Source organism: Lagopus muta, chromosome 2, assembly GCF_023343835.1.
Source record: "Lagopus muta isolate bLagMut1 chromosome 2, bLagMut1 primary, whole genome shotgun sequence".
Lineage (NCBI taxonomy): Eukaryota > Metazoa > Chordata > Aves > Galliformes > Phasianidae > Lagopus > Lagopus muta.
In genome coordinates, this window is record NC_064434.1 from 86,735,965 (window position 1) to 86,757,721 (window position 21,757).

Below are 21,757 nucleotides of genomic sequence, written 5' to 3' on the forward strand. Positions count from 1 at the left end.
ATTCCTTGTGGCAACCCAGGCTATGAAATGAGATCACACAGTGCTCGCATAGTATCAAAATTACTACATATTAAGAATTCCATTTTCATGAAGCAGCTTCTGCTATGTAGAAGAGCACACTATGGGTCACCTGCTTGTAAAGATAGTTGGTATTTCTTTAATCTTAAGTAATTAAAGACCCCACCACTCACCTCCACTACTTCCCTTTAGTATTCAAATGTAATAATGCATCGTCTTCTCCCTAATTTTTTTCTTATTTTACACAGACCAAAGTATTTAATCTACTTATGTTTAAACATTTAACTCAGAGGCACAGTGTTGTACATTGTATTCTGTTAACCTGCATTCACCAAGAGGAGGTATCTGTACCTCCTGTTATAGCATCACCCTTCTTTTTTTCCAAATTTTAATTCCTCCTAGTGGTTTAATTCCTCATTTAGCAGCTGGCAACTTTGCCCAAGGCAGAAGGGTTGGAACTAGATGTCCCTTCCAACCCAAGTCATTCTGTGATTCCATAGCTCCAGGAAATTACTGCCATATGGGCCTGTGCTCTTCATGCCCAATTTCTACCCAAAGGCAATTTCTGTGGAAACAGTGAGCACAACTGCTTCAGACATTTTTCAAGCTGTCCGTGCATACACTCCATATTTTCCTTGTACTACAATCAGAAAATCAGTGCTGACAAAACCACATCTCTGTTCCAAAACACGGTTCACATGAGTTGCTCCAGGAGCTGAGGAACACACCTACCCCACCAGCCCTACACCCTTTGCGGAGGCAGAGGCAGGCAGGTTTTGTCAGCCTGCAACGGTTTCATTCCAGGTTTCGCTCATCGCCCTTCAGTAAAATACTGTTGCCTTGTAGAATGGTCTAAAAAAATGCTTCTGAGGGGCTGAATCCTACCAGCATGGTAGGAAATGGGAGGCTGAGAAGTTCCCTGAGAAAAAGGAGCTGCTGGTAGGTGTGGTGATGGTTATCTTCCTGAAGGCCTGCTGCTGCTAGAGAACAATCACAGCTTAAAAAATGCCAGACAGACCTCACTGGTGCTACATCAGCTGTTTAAGAACAAAACAAAAACACAGTAAAGAGCTCCCTGCAGCACTGTACAGCTAACCACCATCATGTGTCAAGGCAAGTTTTCCAGGTTTAGCAATGCTAACATGAACAGAACAGTCACAGAATTTCACTTGCAAAGCAGTGCTTCCAAGAGCGTCCCACAACAGTGACCAAGAAGCAAATCAAAGCTGTATATTGCAAAAGGTAGCTCACTCCCTGAGTCCCCAGCGTAGCTCCTTGAAATTACTCTCCCTTTAAAACACAAGGACTTGTGAATATGTTTACATTTGCACATTCAATGAGTGAACTAACTTTTCAAACATGGGCGCCAGTTTTTATGAAAGAAACAAAGCCATTTAGAATACAGAATTCAAACAAAAAAAAAAAAAAAAACCAACACAAAGATGGTTACAGAGGCACATCACATTTCTGGCTATTCCCCCTAAGATGCTCCAATCAATTTAAAACTGCTGTGTGAAAACAGGACAAGCATAACAAAACGCTTACGATCAGCAATCCCAGTCCTCCATTCTGCTAAATTTTGCTCTGCTTCTAATCCTGGCCTCCTTCCTAGTGGCATTTCAGAAATAGCACTGTACAGTAGGATTTGTACTCCAGAAGCTATTTTACTTAGTTGCACTTCTCCATAAAGGTATAAAATACAATTCTTCTTCAAAAATCAAGATGTTTTCTCTCAAATCACAGATACTTTGAAACCAATCTGAAAAAAAGTAATTGCTGACATTTTATTCAAATTTACATTTATCGTAAAAAGGATTTATCATGGAGCTCTCTTTTTTTTTTTTTTTTTTTTTTTTTAAAAAAAAAAAAACATTACACAAAGAAAAGGAACAATCTGCAGACAAAAACAGCAGCTAATATTTCAAAGCATGCAAAGAACATCTTCACTTAAATTCTGGTTGGAAGTCACTGGGGAAACCTTACCAAGGCTTAAAATTAAAGGGTTCTGAAGTCCTACTTTATACTTCGCATGACTTCTGAGCAATCACTAAACAATACTGTTAGCCCTAAAAAGTAATAAAAGCAGCATAAAGCTCTTAGCCATGAAAATGAGTTTTCCAGATACTCTAATTCTGTAATTGTAATGGCCAAGATTAAATTCTACACCGTCATGGAGTAAATGCAGCAGAAAACACACAGCCTTTCTTAAACTCCAGAAATTTGGCATTGACAGCAGAAACAAACCAAGGAAGGATGAAGATGAATAAGAAAGATAGAACCAGCACTTCTGCCGCTAGCTTATCCACAGTCACACAGAGACCCCATGCGATGCTGTGGCTGAAAGAATCTATTGACATGGGTAAATTAATATTTCCTGTAACACCAAGTTATAAAATACCGTTAAAACTGTTTGAGAAATAAAAACAACGGAAAATACAGACACACAGAGTTAGAACTGCAGGGATTATTCCACGTTACCATGGTACATCCCAGTGCCTTATCACAAGGAATAAGCAAACAAGCACCAGTAAGGACTTGAAAACCAAGTGGGGCATTTCTCATGGGGATCAAAGATGATCAAATAGCCTAGAGCAGGAGGGCAAGAGAACTGGAATGACTACTCAAAAGCACTGCTCATGCAAGAAAGTCCCACGCAACCTGAGACATAGGAACAATTGTAATTTCATCAACTATTACACGAAATTGCACTTTTTTCACCATGCCAACAAGTACAGCTGCAATTTCTGAGTCAGGGTATTTAACCACTGCTTTCAACAAGATGAACTAAGCTCTTATTTCTATTTCTAAGATTCCTTTTGTAACCAAGGGGTCTTTAAATTATCTGATAATCACAAAGTACTCCATTCTCTTTTGAGCAGAGAAGCATTAAGCAAAATAAACTGGCAAACTCTCAAAGCATGTTTCTTTCAAAAGTAGTCGCAGGGTGCACTAGTGTTGGCAGCCAGAGTCAAGGTTGCAAAACAATTCCATTATAATATTGTTTTAGAGGTTTTTAACTTTCTCAAATATTTACCTTTTTATTTAAAAGGTTTCACATTCACTGTGGGAATAGACTTGATAAGCATCTGAATATGCTTTTAAAAAACACATCAAAAATAATCACACTGTAAAAACACAATCACTTAGGGCTGCATAACAAGAAAAGTCTATACAATCAATCAAAGCCTAACACATCCCAGATTTGTGATAGTGCAGCTATGCAAACTATGTAGCCAAAATATTGGGGGTGTGGGAGTAAACAGGTGAATAGAGCAGATTTATAGAATAGATTTATACATCTAGCAAACCAACTTTTTTTTTTTAAAACACATTTAAAATGTGCCTGTTGTTGTTGTTGTTGTTTGTTTGTTTGTTTTGGGGGGGAGAGGGGGGGAGGGAAAGAGGTGGGGTTAATAAAAAAAATTTGGAAGATATTCAGTCCAAAACAATGAATTGTAAACCACCAGTGTTCCATCTGGAGTTATTCAAAAGCACATATGGTCATATTGCTAATGTAGAAAAAATCTGTAATTCGATACTTATTCACCTTTCTTGTGAATAGCTGCTCCACAACATACCAGCTTTAGAATATGGTGCTCACAATCTGGTCTTGTAAATTAAAAATTAAGTCATTAAGTCATTAATTGGAGGCTACTCTCATGAAAGGTATAAATGTGACAAAACTGGAATTAAGTTAGCTGCTGTTTTATTTTAGAACACAGCAACTGTAAATCCCAATTAAAATATGTGCACATTGCAGATGAGAAAATATAACTGCCTTAATAAAGACAACTAGCAAATAGCGATGATGAAGCAGAATAAATCACATCATTAGCTGCATTCAAGTTCAGAGTTTGTTTGGCTTAAAAAATGGTAACATTTGATCACATATTTTTAAGATTACAAATGAGATTGACTACACTGTGCATAAGGCACTGGAAAGGGAAATCCATTCTTGAAAACAGAAGCACCCAGTGTTGTCTCCTCTGGAAACAGCGTGACAATGGAAGAAGGAAAACAAATGCATAAAAATTGAGAGGGAGAAAAAGGGTGTTGGGCTACGGAGGGAGGAACAGAGATGACAAAAAGCATCTAATTGGGTCTCATTTCCCCCAGCTCAAGAGTTTTTCAAAATCATAGAGGCACAATATTACCTGTACATTCACTTTCCAAATCAAGATTCTAGATTCTTTGCCCTCTCACTTCCAAGACCTATGTCTTCTGTCCTCCAGAGACAAGACAAATTTATTCTACCTCTGACCTTCTGTACACTGGCTGCATTCATGCTGCACAATGCTGATGTTCGTGATGAAGAGTAACGCAGCCAAGTCAAAGGCAACACTGATGCAAAGCTGGTGTTACCTCTGTGCCTAGGCTCTTTGTAGAGGGCAAAGTCAAGTCAACAAGTCTCAAAGCTCCTCAGAAAGGCTGGATGACTTCCTCAGCATGACTAAAAGGAGGTGAAAGTTACTACTCTTGCCCGAACACATGCAAGAAAGTAGTTGTCAACAGCAAACCATCTAACTCAGCAACCACAAATCATTATTAGCCTCCTGCAGAATCCAGCCTTTTAATTCTAAGTACATTATGTTATCATACCTCATTATACATGAGCTTGTGAGAAGCACTCATCTTGTTCGTTTTCTCTGCTTTCAAACACAGCCATTAGCCGGTGTTAACAGGAAGAGGGTTTACAAGGGCTGATTAGTTAAAAAAAAAAAAAAAAAAAAAAAAAAAAAGTAATAATTACAATAACACTTCTGTTCCCAAGCCAGGAGAGCCTGGCTCTCAGAAACACTTTCTGATTGGATCCAGTTTGCCCTATGCCCAATGAGGCATCATACAAACAGATGAGCTTACATGCTCAACAAGCAAAGCGTGGTCCTGGAGACAGGAGCATATTGTTCTTGCTCCAAGGAAGGAACGTAGGCAGAACGCAACCAGAAATCAAGTCAGTCTGGTTTGCCCTTGCTACTAATTTTAGCAACATCTTCATACAGACAGGAACAATGATATACCAAAGGACGACAAATACTACATCAAAACTGAACCTTTTCTAAATAGCTTAATATGCAGCTCCTCTCTAGGGTTCATGGAAAGGAAGAAGAAAGAAAAAAGCAGAATTCCTGTAGAATGCAAACGACATTAACAAGACCACAATATGAGGCAGAGTAAATAAGTATAATTACATACAATATCTTGATAATTACAGTAACTGATCTATATGGCTTCATAGGTTACCTTTCTAGATCAGTAAAATAGAAAAGCAGCACTGGAATGCACCATTAAGTAAAACTGTGTTCAACTACAAAGTCAAAGATAAGTTTCCTACTGATTATGTTGATGCACATTTGGTTCAGGAAAGCCTTCCACTGATAAAGCAGACACAGTATATGCTATACAGGTGAAGTAGAATATGTACAGCAAGAAATCATTAACTTTAACAATACCCAACACACAGATCAGCTATAAAAGAAGCAGGGAATCTTCAGTGATCTGAGGTTACACATCCTTCTGGGCTTCCTGTTTTAAGTACGTAATTGATGCAATAAAAACCCATGGAAAAATGACTCATGTCAAACAAAGTAATCAAGCCATAATGATTAACAAAGAATTGGAACATACTTAAACTAAAAAACACTTATCAAATGAAAGTGCCCTTAAATACTATGTTTTATTCAAAGTTAAATAAGTGTAAAAGTGCAAAAAAGTTGTGTAATATTTCAATAGGTAAAGTCATCTTAAAATCCAGCAACTGTTCTGCAAATAAACAAACAAAAATCTAAGTAAAACAAGACAACAACACAGATGTTTACTTTGGGGAACTCAAGAAGTACTTTACAATATCAGGAAAACAATTTCTTAATGCACTAAACTAACCCTAAAAACTTACTTTCAGTGCTACAGCAGTATGGCTAATGGTCATCGATTAGCATACCTAAAATTAAAGGAAAAGAAGAAAGCCATGTGGCAGCTATCATCTCATTAAATAATGGTTCTTAGAGAACAGAAGAGAAGATCCTTATTGAACTGAGCAGTCAATGCAGCGCTGAAGCAGCCGCTTTCTGCTCTAAGCTCCCTGGAAATGGCCCAGCAACATGTGAAGTTCTCACAGAGTCAAAATGATTCAGTTTCCCATTTCAAAAAATATTGTCAGTTAACAAAGAGCAAAAGCTAAATTGCTAAAACCTATTCTAACAGCTGCTTCCAGGAGATGGAAAATTGCTTGTACAACATGGAAATCATCTAGTCGGCATCTGAGGAGGGTACAGGTTAGAAGAGTGACATCATGTGTCCATAACAACTAGGAGCACAGCAGAAGAATGGGGGGCGTGTTGTGTGCATCGGATTTGGACCAACAAAACTGATAGTGATTAGCAGAGCAGAGCTGTACTGGAACCTGTTACCAGCCTGCCGCAGCAATCCCTTGGGTTTGAGGGGTGACTTTATGCCATCGCCAGCACAAAGCTGGAGGCATGCAGCCATGAAGCCGAAGTCAGAACAGAAGCACAGCCACCAGCTGGAACTGTGGAACTACCAAGCATCATTTAGAGAAGACACAGAAAGCTTCACCATTTCCCTGTTTTTCCCCCTCAGGTACAAAAAAGTCCAAAGTGTATGTGGACTTCAGGTCCCATCGGTCTCCCTAGCACAGCAGCACTACTAAGGATGACCACAGCATTTGCTTTCTTTGCTGTCAAGTACACTACAAGGACCAGCCTCACCTCTCCCTGCTTCTCCTGTCTGAGGATGAGAACTTAGCTGTGCAGCTCACAGCAGCAGAAACAGTCAGGGCCCACCTCAGGAATTTTGCAGCAAAAACTTGAAGTTCAGCAGCAGTTGTCAAAAAAAACAAAACAAAACAAACAAACAAACAACAAAAAAAAAAAAACCAGAAGGAACAAGAATGGAAACAAAACATCCATACAGATACTAGGGGGTGGGGACAAGCAGTTCTAAAAATGACACAGTGTTGGAAACTCCAGGTATTTATAGTGGTAAGCATGATATTATGGCAGCCCAACACAATAGGAAGAAATACGAGTTGCTCAGCAGAGCCTCATTCCAGACAGCTGCAGCCTATCAGCATCCCTGTGACACTTCTCAGAGGGCAGCTGAGAGTGGCTCCCACTGCCTTCAATTGCAGCAGGCTTTCCTTTCAGACATCTGCCAGCAGGACCCCAGCCCTGCTTCCTGGTACCTCCAGCACCAAGGTGGAGACAAGGCAGCACGTGGCTGAAGGCCACTGACCAGCTGCTCCTCACACAGCTTGGAGGAGGTCAGAGACAACACATGCTATACATGCTGCAGAAAGGGACACATCTGTGCACAAAGCTGATGACACTCAGTATGACCACCAGCATGAAAAGTTCATGTCTACAGCTTTACTCCATAGAGAATGATACAGATCTAATGTACAACAGCACAAGGCTGATATCCATAATATCCCAGGGCAGTTAAGGGTGAACAGGAGACTTCATATGACATTGGTCCTACCCAATTTTCCTCTTAAAATGCCTACACAAAGGTCATAAGATGGCACACAAGAGCTGTTTGCCAAATTGTAGTTCATCTTGAACAAGTGACTTCTTCCTAGTGAAGATTTATATACTTTTATACCTGCTAATTACTCTAACTTGAAAAGTATTTGAGTTTTAATCTGTACAACACTGAATGCAAAAGACTTGCAAATAGCAATAGCACAAAGAAAGGGAAAAAATAGTACTCCAGAGTCAGCTTATAGCTTCACAAAAGCAAAACACATATTATAGCAAATAAGATTATCATAATCCTGAAAATGTTTAAATTTAACATTAAGTGAAGGTGGAAAGGTAGCTATATCTATGTCCCTATCAAGTATAAATGCACACATACTGATAAATCCAGTACATGCTACATGCTGCAGGTGCTCTTATGTATGCTTTATTGCCAATTTCACTTACTTGAAATTTCACTTTCTTGAAATTTCTTGAAATTCCTTTTGCCATTTTATCAATAGTTTTGGAAAAAAAAGTCCCTTTATGGTTTATAAAAATGGAACAGTGAATGCTGACATTAATTCACAAAAGCCGCAGCCGAGTTATGGCTTTGAGTTCTTTTACTGCTAAAGCTGCTTTAGCGGTACTAACAGGAAATTGAAATTTCTACTGCAAATAATAATTACGTAAATGCAGATAATGAAAAGCATGTTAGCAAGAACCTCTACACTCATACACCTCTATTATTTAGCTGGTCAATAACTGAACCAATGTTCAGAGAGCACACAAACATTAGGTCACATTTTCTATCTCTGGAGGTTTCAAATCACTAGAGATTGGAAGGAAAAAAAGAGGGGAGCAGCACCATGCAAGTCAGGTCTCATTTGGGTTTCAAACCTCAGCTGCAGGGAAACAACAGGTAAAATTTCAACTGAAACAGCTGTAATGTCTTATTTATTTTATTGATTTAAGTGTAAACAGAATTTCGAATGCACAGTTTGCAAGCCATAAATGTTTGAATTGAAGGAAAATCAGGAGTAAAGCATACATTAAGCTGTTCAGGCACATAGCAAGAGGCAGTGTCTGACACTTGCACACCTTGCAAGCTCCACAAGCAGAACTTCTGCAACCCCTTACCACACAGTACCGAATGGCTTGCAATCCTCCTGATTGACAGGGATTATGGCTTCAGCACCTGACAATTAGAATCCAAATTGACCAGTCTCCCAACTTCATATTCCTTTAATGGCAAAGAGTAGGACATACAGAAAAAAAACACCATAGAAAACCATGTTTTTGTAGTAGATACACATACAAAATGAATGATCCAAAAGCAGTTCCAAATTCCAGTGTTTGGTATTTAAAAACAAACAAACAACTTTTCACCAACATAATAGTTTACAAAACAGGATGCCAAGTTAACTACTATCCAGTGTTATGGAGCTCACTGACAAGTTAATCCCATGGCAAAACAACATAAGATTCCTCCAAACATGCCACAATTTTCTGCGTTTTCCAATGCACACCAGGAAATTTAACCCAAGTGAAACAATTCTGCAGTACACCTCAATCAGACATCCATAATAACTGGCAACCTGATGCCCCCAATTTGAATACCTTTGTACCAAAGTTACCTTTGCAATATATTTATATTTAGCAGACTCCACAGGCAGCCTTCATTTTCCTGCTTATCATCCTCAGCACCCCCTAGGAGTTCCAAAATACCTGCTGTGGCTTCCAGTGCTGAAGAACGATTGTGGCACCCTTTAGAATTTGCAGCCCTGCACCCCTGTCAAGGCTGTAATTCACACTCCTATAGCTGCCTGGGATCATAGCTCTGATATATCATTTTATGAACGGATTGGCAATTTCACTGTGAAAGGACACACAAAATTAGAAAAGCAGAAACAAGCATGTTGATGCCATACAGAACATCTTTGAACTAGCACACACGCACTCAAAAGACATGATTTATACCGTATGTTTTTAAGTGGAACTCTAAGTAGAATGTTTACTGCTGGATGCCAATTCTGTGCATCAACAGAAGAGTGAAAAGTAGAGTCATACACTGAGACATCTTCAAAAAAAAGTTCTCCAAAATCAACAAGATTTGCAGTGACGCCACAATGACAGTGCTACATGACTTACAATCACTGACGGTCATGCAGCAGCATAACAAGAACTATTCTCATATTGTTTGCAAGAACTCTACCTAAGTCTAAATGTATTAAATCATCTCATTCAGAAGACCAATGAGGGGTTTCCCTTGCATTACCCAGTTTATTCCCCCTCCCTCTACCACACACTATGTATACTGCAAATCTAAATACATAATCGATGCAAAAAAAAAAAAAAAAAAAACACCAAAAAAAAAAAACACCGGAATATTCAACTTCTTTACCCTGCATCAGTTCTCACTCCCACGTCCATATACAATAATAAAGAGTTCACACAATAAATAAGGTGTGTATTACACTGAAATCTTAAAGCAACTCATTGGGTATAGTTTCACTGTCATTCAGTAAATATAGGCACTTTCCATGCGATGCATCTGAAAATGAAAGTTTGCCTCTACAAGAGTACTTAAGTAAGAACTTTTATGTACAGATTTGGCATCTATATGTAAAAAATGAAAACTATTTTAGAACTAATTTTGTAGTTAAAGTAAATTCTCACTAGTGTTTTCACATCACAAAATTGCTGAGGTTTTTTTTTGGGGGGGGGGGGCGCTGGGGTTTTTTTTGTTTTTTACTTTTTTGGCTTCATTTTTCCAGTCCTTAGAATCATAGAATCACAAGGGTGGAAACGACCTATGAGATCATCTAGTCCAACCATCTCCTCATCACCATTGCCACCACAAGCACTAAACCATATCACACAGCACGTTGTCCAGACACCTCTTGAACACTGCCAGGGTCGGCGACTCCACCACCTCTCTGGGCAGCCATTCCAGTGCCTGACCACTCGCTGAGAGAAAAAGATCTTCCTTATGTCCAACCTAAACCTCCTCTGATACAACTTGCAGCCATAACAACAACTTGTGGTCCTTAGCTGAGGCTGCTTTAAACATCAGTCTATTAATCTGCTGATTATAAGTTCAGACCCACTTTCTTTCCGTTTAAACCAGCTAGCACAGAAAATCTACTTAATCACATTATTTTTCCTCAAATCACTTGCTTCTAGGGAGGAACAGAGCCACTAAGAACCTCAGAGTGATAGCTTCCAGTCAACTCACAATAAGACATGAACTTTTGTAGAGTTTGGTGGTAGTTTCTAGCATTGGTTCCCCTCCCCCACCAGTTTTGCAAATCAAGCAGAACAAAAACAAGTACAAAGCAAGGCTAACCACTTTCCAAGGGGAAAAGAAAAATAAATCTAAAGAACTTAATTCCATTAGCTTACTGAAATCAGGAAATGCTGCTTTAGTTATAGAATTAAAGAATATTATGCTGTTATTCAGAACCTGAAGTCATTAGAAGCTGTATTAATGGCTGTATTACTCTATCTTTCTGGATCTGGCCTTGTCACCACTGGGAACACTGCACATTCAGCCCACTTCATTCCTCCATCACTTCTGCAACAACAGTTATCTTCTTGCAGTTCCTTTTCCTTCTAACCAAGCATTTCTTAAATCAGTGTTCTCAGCCACATCAACTGCAAGAGAAATCTGGTATGAGATGATAAACCAAAGGAAAATAAGCATGAAAGCGGCAGAAAGGGTAGCGGGGCTCCCTGCTTATTTTCCTTTTGCTTCATATTCCATACCAAATCCTCCAGGAAGCTTTTCCTGGAACAAACATGCTTTTCTAAGCTTTCTCCTAATGAAACCTTCCTCCTCCCCATGCTGCAAGATGATAGTTTGGTTAAACATGCATTTTTTGGAATCTAAGCGAAAGTGGCTGAGCTGAACAGTGCCGGAAGACAGAAACCATGCAACTCCTGAGCTGGCTTTTCATTCCAAAAAAAAACTTGAAGTTATATGCATGTACCACACTTTGATATCTGTTGATATGCAGGTAAAGCAAAGCTCAGTTTGAAAGCAAAGGCACAAAACTCAGAGTAAGATTTCAGGTATTTGTTTGCTTCATACTAAGTGTTTGCCCAAGCTACAGTAGTTTCTGCAAATCTAGGCCACTAAAAAGGAGTTAAAACAATCTAAAATAAGAACATTAACAAACAGAAGCAGCATCTCACCAAACAAACGTATTTTAATGTATCACACACAAAAAAAGAACACATTTACATCAAGAATACACCAATTAAATACATGGTCTTGTTACTCTGGTTCTTTAGCTGAAAGAATATGCTCAAAAGAAATCACATTCCTAATTGTTTCACTACATCTGCCTCCAAAAGTAACTTACGTATGCACCTTAATTATTAATTAACTCCTCTAATAATAACTCAGACCAAGAATTTTTGGTTGACTGCAACAACAGACAGAGCCTTACTGTTGCCATTCCCATGTCAGGCAATCCTTGAACCAACGAGCACCTTTCAAAAATACTGTTGTCACAAGTAATTGAAAATATAATAAAAGTTACGCAAAATAATCCACAAAACCTAGAGAACAGCAATGTCAGCAAGTCATGTCTTTTCAATGCCAGAAACACAGAAATCCTCCCAACTCCAGTGCACGAGAGATAAAAAAACAAAAGGGATCTCATAATTGGGCTTATCCCACCTATCAGAGATGTTTCAGTGGCTCAGAACTTTTTCAGGCTCATTCCAGGCAATAAATAAATAAAAATTTACAGATGCACTGAATTTGGGCTGCTTGTTATTGTTGTCTCGCTCATGATTTTAACAGACATGTTTAGAGTTTAGGAAGAAAGCACTACAACCACACAAACCACTAATTTCCTGCTTGATATCTCTGATGATATTTGCATAGCATGCACTGCAACAGGAGGCTACAGCAGTTTAACACAGCATTTCATTGCTAAACAAAGTAGTAACTTTCCTCTTGTTTGAAAAAGCTGAAGTGGTATTATCTAGACATGAGCATTGCTACATCTGTGAGTCCTGCAACTGAGAAATTTTCATGTACAGTTCTTATCCTTGAAGGTTTCTCCTTCCTCATCTCTCTTCAGAAACACGGGCACGGTGGCAACTTGTCAACAGTTGTACTAGATGATCTTCAGATTATCTTTTCCTATCTTAATGATTCCATAATTCTACAAGCAACGAAGACCACATTCATAGGAATGCATCCTGAACTTTTTCTCAGCCAAATTCTAGCAATGAAATCCCCATGCCATAACACATCCATCAATTTCTTTCCATTCCATGTGGTCAGACTTCCAGTACCTCCTGCTCCTGGAAAAGAGCTTGGTCAAAGATCTCGTAGTCCTACGGGACTACACCTATAATTCCAAGCCACTCCAAAGCTTGTTATAAAAGCCAGATGTATATTATAACCTTAGAAAATATGTTTGTTTATTTTTAAGGTGATGTCCATCCTCAAAAACCCAATCTGCAAGATAAACCTTTGGCTGGTCTCCTGCCATCTTTTCAATACAACTTGCCAGTGAAACTCAGTGGATCTAGTTAACTACAGACCCACGTAACGTACACAACAGGAAACCTCTTGAGAAAATGGCGTGGTCTACTTGTGACTGTGAATGAGGGGGAAGGAAACAAACTGGAGCCCACCCTCCTCCTGCTGTTGTTTTGTACTGCAGTAGGTGCAAAGCTCTTCAAAATCCCGTGGAAAAGGGACATTTTTTCTTTTGTTCTCCAAGAGAGAAACAACGTGACATACAATAAGCTGTAAACAAACTAATAGTTCTGCCATTCATTTTATGTATATTTGGCATTGTTAATTCAATTATGCTTGGGAACATTTGCTCAACTCAGCAGCTAAATGAAATTTCGCATTTTAAAACAGCCTCTATTATTCTTATGTCATAAACTCATTTAAAAACATAAAATATGGTGAAATCATTACCTCTTGTGTTTGGACAGCAAATACAACCTTTTCTTGGGAACAGCCATTTCTTGGTTTTGTGTCCTCAACTCAGAACAAAGAAATCCAAATATTTTGTCCTTAAAATCATGAAGTTCTCATGAAAACGTATTTTCATTTGCTTTAGCTAAACCACATTTCTAGGCCTAACTCATTTGCAGCATCCCTTTAGGGAGCCAAATCTTGGGCTTAAAAGCATTTGTGACTTCAATTTATCCACTGGGTTTTGAACTCCCAATTTTCCCAGAGGATTATGAAAGTCTGCCAACTTAGCTTGATGCATTAAAACTGTTTACACAAGTTTAAAATATATTTCAGCTTAAAACAGTTTGGCTTCTTGTCCCTTCCACCTATTTATTTTTTTCTTTATCAGCCCAAATAAACTGGAAGGACAAGTGAGAACCAACTCCATTCTGGAATATTGCATCAAAGCTAGAAATTGGGTTTCAGTAAAATACAAGTGAATCACACAACAGACAACAGTGACTGTTTTTCTCTGATTTTACAGAACACCTGAAATCAAAGGTACATAGGTTGTTCCAGATGTGATGCCTATTTACATCCATGGAAACTATAACAGATACAAAGAGCACAATAGCACTATTTGATAGAGCAAATTCTCAATAGCACTATTTGAGCAAATTCTCAGCTCAAAACACTCTTCTTCAGCATAGTCACTGTTAGGTATACATATTCACCAGAAATGAACAAGAGCCTGCACACTGTGCTTGTAACAATCTGCACCAGCAAAGGTGACCCACTGTTGTTGTCACCACTACTGAAATGCACCACCCACCACCTCTGTGCCCACATCTAGTGTTTGGTCTCCATAAAAGTTCAGCAAGCCTCAATGAATGTCAGTGGGAACAAGCTTTTTCTCAGGGAGAAATTCAACGACACACCTTTGCTTTAAGTGAACTTCCATGTCAGATGCCATTGTGTCATACTGCCCTTCTGCTGCCATTTGTCACCTGGCAACAAAATGTAATGGAACATTGGTGGAAAGGTTGAACTTCTACTGTCATACTACCAGCATCCACCTCTGAATGTCGTGAGCCAATATAATAAAGTAGGAGGCATTACTTTTGGAGCAGCTCTTGCAGATGAACTTCTCTAAAACATACCATAAGTTTTTATACAGCAGAACTATGTTGCTTCATCTCTTCCCCTTCCATCACAATTTTAGTACATATATGAGTCATGCATACGTACAAGCTACTTTAGATAGCTAAATAAAATTTATATAATACGAAGAGTAAGGCTACTTCTACAATAGGTCAGATTTGCACTCACTAAAGCACCTTGCCTAAAGACTGCAAGACCACACAATCAAGCAGAAGACACCACAAAGAAGGCAAATGGATTCTCCAGTGCTTACTAGAAAAAACAAAGTTGTTGTTGTTACAAATGAAAAATCAATATCTTACAAAGTAGAACAGACACAAAAAACCAGGAGAGCAGTTAAAAAACATCAAGACACAGCTATATTTAGCGAACAAGTTAGGCTGAAGCCATTGAGGATGAGCAGAAAGGGCAATCCACTGAGACACACAGCAGACAAAAAAAAAAAAAAAAAAAAACCAATTAAGAAAATGCACCTCACCCATTCAAGTAAGAAGTCTTAAGGCATAAAACTTGGGAAGCATATTGCTACGTACCATCACTGAACATCCCACGAATAATTGAAATATGGAGCCAAAAGAAGAGAAAGAATATCAAAAGTAAGAAGTGAATAAAAAGTAGGAAGTGATAGGGGAATGGGAAAGATTTAAAAAAAAAAAAAAAAAAAAAAAAAAAAAAATGGAGGAAAACATTTCACTTGTTCCGAGATCTAGCCATAAACTCAGAGTTTTAACCTCTCTGGCATCTCTTCATATCCCAGCCCTCCATCAGCAGCACCCTCTCACTGCCACTGGTTGAATTACCAACCTAGGCTGCAGGCCTGCCCCTAAATCAGAGTGCATGTGTGTGATTCCCAAAGATGCCTGCAAACTCTCAGAGGAGCCCACATATCACCCCACAGGGCTTACAGGTGTCCCTCATTCAGCTCGTCACGAAAGTAATTCCCATAACACCAAAGTTCTACATCAGTTTCATCAAGCTGGTGAAGCAAAAATAAGTAACAACTCCTCTTTAAACTCAGCATGTTTATTTACAGAGAGGTGGAACAAAGCAAGCAGAGGCTCCACCTGAGCTCAGGAGCAATGTAGGAAGATTTCTTGAAAAGGAAGTTAGTGAAACTCATGAAAAGCTGTTTATCAGGTGATTCTGATATGTTGAACAGAACAATCTCCCTAGCAGAAACAGTCAACAGCACAGACCTGCACTGTCATCATACACACTATGTGTTACAAAATTAATTACTCTATTATATTATGTGTGGGTAAAACAGGAACAACATTCTTGGCCTAAAGATTACTTCATTAAGGATTAGATTTAGCAAGGATCTAAAAGGGAAAAAAATAATAAACCTCAATAATTGCAGACATCACAATACAGGGAGTGACAAACAGGAAAAAAAAAAAAATCCTTTCAGAGGAGGTTTTTCTGGCAAGAGAAAATTCTATCAAATAACTGTGCTGTCTGTATTAGAAATATTCAGAGAGTGTGAAGTACACAGTGTTAAGGCCAAAATTATCCCCTGCATCCCAGGCATTAAGAGCCTTTCTACAGCAGGGAGAGAGAAACTCTCACAGATTCTCCTGCATTTGAGGTTTATGGTTTCTTTGTTCAGCTGGCAACGAGAAGCAGGGCTGCTGTGTGCTGCCCATGCAGCAAGAGGAGCCAGCAGAGAGTTCCCACAGCAAGCAATGTCCTCCTGGCCACCCTCACACCCGGGTACCAGTCACAGCCATCCTTCTCAGGCAGGACAGATCGATGTCCTGCCAAAAGTTTTGTTTCTCAGAGAGCTAGCACACTGACAATAGCACACAGCAGTCCCAGGAGCACAGCCCAGTGAATCAAGTTGAGCTCATTGTCTGCAGCCTAAAAGGGCATCCATTAGAAAACAAAACTAGCCCAGATAAATGACAAACCCTCCAACCTGCTGCAGCCAGTCTCTCTCCCTCTCTCACTGCAGGGCTGAAGGAGCTTTTGCAATGCCAGAGCCTCAACAGGCACCACAGGCTTTCCATATCCAGAGGAGGAGCACATTCTCACAAATCTCAGTAGTTATCCAAAATAACAGCTACAGACGTGTTTTCCAACAACTTTAAAACAAACCTTAATGCAAATTGAGAATTAAAAAATAAATGAATCTGACCTACATGCCACTTCTGCGAAAAGATGTACTGCAGTTAAAAGCAGTACATACAGTGACAAAACAGTATGCAGATACTGTGTGATATGGAAAACCTCTTTTTCATTTCATTTCTCCAGCTTCCCCTCTTGCAGCACCAACAGATAAGCAAAGCCACCCCCCTTAGCCATTACTACTCTTTTCTGTTTTCTCTTCCTCTGGGGGAAGGAAAAAAAAAAAAAAAAAAAAAAAAAAAAAAAAAAAGGCATGAACTGAACCACATTTTTTCTCCTTTAATTCTTAATTACTTTGCCTGAAACTTCAGGAGAGGAGTGATTTCTAAGCTTCCCAGCCTCCCGCACAGAACCAATGGTTACAGTTTGTAAGTTGCGAGCTCTTTGTTTATTTTTATAAGTTACTGTTCTCCCACAGACCTCATTGCTGGAGACAGTCCTACAACACTCTTCATGCCACGTTGTTATCATTCTGGTGACAAACTTGGAAACAGACGTGCTCTTTTTAAATGCATCTTATGAAGGCTTCCACATCTTTAGTTACAATTGGTTATTGTTACAGAGCTCAACAAGCTGAAGCTTTCTCAGAACAGAAAACAATGCAACAGCTAAGCACAGCAGAAAACTGTCCATTGGGGAACATCCCACGACTTACCCTTTGTGAGTCTAAATCTAGTGGGATTTAAAGGATCTTGTACCATAGCCAGAAATCTTGCAGAAATAAGAGGGGTATTACATGGACGGCTTGAGAATTGACCCAGAGAAGTAACACAGTGGCAAATGCTTTGTATTCAGACCTTCCAGCAAGAGGCACTGGGAGAGAGACAGTGACAGGACAAAGGGGCGCAGTTTTAAAATAAAAGTAGGAAGATTTACATCAGATGTGATGAAGAAATGCCCTTTACTCAGAGGGCAGTGAGGCAGTGGCACAGCTGCCCAGAGAAGCTGTGGGTGCCCTATCTCTGGAGGCACTCAAGACCAGGTTGGATGGGGCCTGGGGTAGCCCTGTCTAGGGCATGGGGTACAACTGGATAGTCTTAAAGGTCTCTTCTAACCCAAACCATTCTACAGTTCTACGATTTGTTGCTCCAAAGAAGGTATCAGTCCCAGAAAGTTAAGATTTAGGCCCAAGAAAGGCATCCCTCTCCATACTTCAGCAGGTTCACAATACAGTAAAGCCAACGTAAGGGCTGGCAAACCTCTCCAACCTTCTAACAAGCCAACTTATAGACAAACTCCCATAACACGTGGGAAAGCAGGAAGGCTAGAATTGACTATAGACTATAATATTGGATGGAATGTGAAAATTGAAGTTAGAAGACCAACAGTTTTGCCAACAATGCAGTCTTACAGCCTTCTGCTGGGCCATCATTTCTGGTAGGAGCATGACAGTGGAGGAGATCGAGGCAATTGTCTGCACCATGAAAAAGAGAGATGGTAAAAACAAGGCAACATTTGCTGGCTGCCTCAGTTGTACTATTTCTCACACTGACTTTGTTTGCCAAAACCTCACAGTCTTCTTCTGTTGGTGGGACTAATAATGCTTTCTTTCCCATGAAGATGCTGCCTCTGGGTTGCTTTGATCAGGACCCCAAAGCAAAAGAACTTGGCAGACCCTTACCAGCCACCATGCTGTGCCTGTGTCTTGGCAAGGGCACGAGGCACAAGCCCAAGAGCCCTGTCCGAGTCCCTGGATCTCTTGCTCCTATTCAGAAGCACATTCCCTCACCTCAAGGGGTGTATCTGAAAAAATGGATGGCCAGAATTCACCAAGCCCTCAATTCATTGAGCTCCCAGTGAGCGCTCTGTTAGAAACACTTAGATGTGAGGTGCGCCAGACCTGACCTAACAAACGGGATTCAGTAACTGCTTTGCTAGTAGCAGTAGTGAAAATGCACTCAAGGCCCAATAAATGTGAAATAACACAGTGTTTTATCAAAAGAGCAAGCCAAAACTTATTTCAGCTGTGGAACTTAACTAATAATGCCCAATTTTATTTATTTATTTTTACTCTTTACAGTAAGTGGGTGTCTCCACTCTTGACACACTGCTACACAAGCACATCCTAAATCAACAACTAAAACAATTTTTTAAATTACATATGAAATGGTTTCTTTCATCTCTTTATTCTCATAAAAGTTTCAGTATGGAAGCCAAAAGAAAACAGCTGCGTGAAGTATTTTAGACTGCAGGAGACATGCAAAAAGGTATTTCTGCCTGCGCTGGAGGGCACAATCTGTAATAACATTTTGCCTTCCAGATGATGACAGGAGGCATTAAAAGGACAGCTTGCTTCCTAATAAGCTCGCTTGACTGGTAAAGCACGCACATACAGAGATAGCACAGTTTTGCCAACAATAATGGCAATTAATTTTTACGTTTCACCCCAAATTACATTAATTTATGGCCTTCCTAAAGGCGCTTAGCAGACAGCTGATTAAATTCAAGCCATTAGATTTTAATTAGAGATGTTTAAAAAAAAAAAGTCTCCAAACAACTTTGTGCACGTTACACGCTTGTTACCAGCAGCAGCAAACAAGAAGTGATGACAAAACACCAAGCAGGCAGCACAGCTGAACCTGGGAGCATGGGGGCACACAGAGCTCTGTATTTTGGAGCCTGAAACTTTGGACATTCTCTCCCAGCCCACATTCTGCAAACAACATGCACTGATGCTTACTCCAGAAGCAAAATCAAAGGCCAACTAACAATATCATGACATATACTTTAAAAGACTGAGCTGAGCTTAATCCTCATTAAATTCTAATAAAATCACAGAGCCTGCCTGACCAAACAGTGAAACAAATTAAAGGTCCAGATGGAGCCTCCCTCAGTAAGGGGAGCGGGATGCCCCAAGCGGGCATTGCCTCCATGCACAACACTGACTGAGTCGCTGCTCTGAAAGCAGCCTCCAAGCAGGAAAACAGTGCTCCATTATTTCAAAATCAGTGTTGGGGTCTTCCCCCCCACTTCCAACAGTTATTTCAGAATAAGGACCTCATGGGGGGCAGTAGTCCCCGAGCTAAAGGCACACGGGTGCTCTTTGATATGGTGATCAATTCCACCACTGGGTAAAGAGGTTCATAAATATTAAGCAAGGTATATTTGCATACGTCACCCACGGGCACAATTTTCCCAGTGAAAAATGAGAGTAGAACACTCGCAATTCTTCCCCGTGTTGCTTTTTGATTGGGAGATATGAAATAATCAGAAAAGTTACTTGGGCAAGGAGAGTGGATCAGGCCAAGAGCCAAGGTTTATTAAAAAGTAAGAAAAGAAAAACAAAAAAAAAAAAGTATATTTTAAAGAAGTGCACTGTTCATTATGGTGCACCAGTTTGGTTTGGACAGGTGCCCAAAACGTGGGAGCAGACATTTCAGAAACATTAAAGGTTGGGATCACACTCACCACTATTGAAACGAGTCAGCTTTTCCAGAAAATCGAGAACTATTCCCTATTATTATAGATTTCACCCAAGTGCTGTAAAATTAACTTCGTGTCATTTTTAGAGGGGCAGATTTATTCTCCTGCCAAAAATGGAGGGGGGCTGAGTGGTGCAGCGGGTGCAGCAGCACTGGGGCAGGCACAGAAGGGCTGCAGGTAGACAGCGCATTGCTCGGTGTCCTGCAAACCAAATAGGCAGAGCTGTGCCACCGAAAACAAATTAGGATGCACGCACTCTACAGTTCTTACATACAGAAATAACCAGGTCAGGTCATACTTTCAACTAGGACGGCTTCACGCTATATACGAGTTATCCTCTGAAACATTCAGAAAGGGCTGCTGGAAGATTTCTCCTAAACTACGTGGTGAAAATTTGCCTTCGTCTTAGCGAAACCGAAAAGAGCACAGGCTGTCAGCTCTCCGGGTGCACTGAGGCGGATGAGCGATAGATGTTTCGGGTTTGGGCGCAGCGCAGCACGCCGAGCTCCGAGCAGGGGCTGTTCCCCCGCGCTCCAAGCAGAGCGGTGCCCCGAGAAGGCGGCCCCGGAGCCGGCCCGGACCGGGAGCAGAGGGAACGAAGCCGTCTCGCTGGGCTCTGGCCGTCCGGGGTCCCTCCGCACCCGGAGCAAAATTAAAATGGCATTAAACAGAACGAGCCAGACAAGCCCAAGTAAGTAACTCCGGGGAAGAGCAAGCCCACGGCGAGGAAAGAACAAAGGAGGCAAGTGCAGCCGGAGCTCTCGCAACAGATGGTTTGAAGCTGACCAGATTTCGCGCTGGCATCCCCTCCCTCTCTCTCTCTCTCTCTCCCTCCCTACTCGCTTCCCTCCCCTCCCGCCGCAGAGCGGGTGGCGTTGCGCGCTCAGCTCCGCGTCTCCCCGGCTCCAGCTCCCGCTGGCGCTGCCAGCAGCCCGGCGCTGCCCTCGGCGGCTCCCGGCCCGGCCGCAGGTGCGCGTCCCCGGTCCGCGGCCCCACGACAGGAGGGCGGGCTGCCGCCCGGAGTCAGGCTCGCCCCGTCCCTCCCGTACCGTTCCGTCCCGCCCTCCGCTCCGCGCTGCCCGTAGCCGCTCACCCAGGCTCCCGGCGAACCCGTCCATTTTGTCCTGGGGAAGGCTGGTGCCGCAGCCCTAGGCGAAGCCGCTGTCGCCGTCCGGGACAGGTTCATTCACCCGCGGAGCGGCGGCAGCGGCGACGCAGCCCGGCGCTCATCGGCCGCCCGGAGCAGCGGCTCCCGGCGCTCGGTGGGGGGCGGCTCCGGCTCCTCCTGCTGCTGCTACTGCTGCGGGGCCGGCGGCGCTGCCCGGCTCCGTCGCTGCGCCGCGACCCTAACGCTGTGCCGAGTGCCGAGCTCCTCCCGCCGCCGCCAGCGCCGCCCCAGCGCCCCGTGCTGTCGTGCTTCCGACTCCGCCCGCCCTGGCAGCCGCCGCTTCCCCTGCGGGCGGGACGGAGACCGGCCGTCCTTGCTGCCGGCAGCACCACGCCGGCCCCGGCTGCCCCGGGGGAGAAATCCCGCCGCCGCCTCAGCGGCCGGCAAAGGGGAGCGGGAGCGCCCCGTTCCTGCCCACGTCCTTGCTGCCTGTACACCTGAGAAGCGCAC

At 41.6% G+C, this 21,757-nt stretch overlaps 1 protein-coding gene across 2 annotated transcripts in view; it reads right to left on the reverse strand.

Moving 5' to 3' along the window:
• The window catches only part of EML4 (EMAP like 4), a 156,147-nt gene extending 134,645 nt beyond the window's left edge, over positions 1-21,502 (reverse strand). Inside the window, exon 1 of one of the 2 annotated variants that reach the window (XM_048934797.1) lies at positions 21,233-21,502. In XM_048934797.1, the coding sequence (XP_048790754.1) occupies positions 21,233-21,257 (25 nt within the window). In that variant the 5' untranslated portion in view covers positions 21,258-21,502. Of the gene's footprint in view, positions 1-15,122; positions 15,222-21,232 lie in introns of those variants that run through there. The other variant, XM_048934798.1, reaches the window with a different exon arrangement.
• Positions 21,503-21,757: the final 255 nt, after the last annotated feature.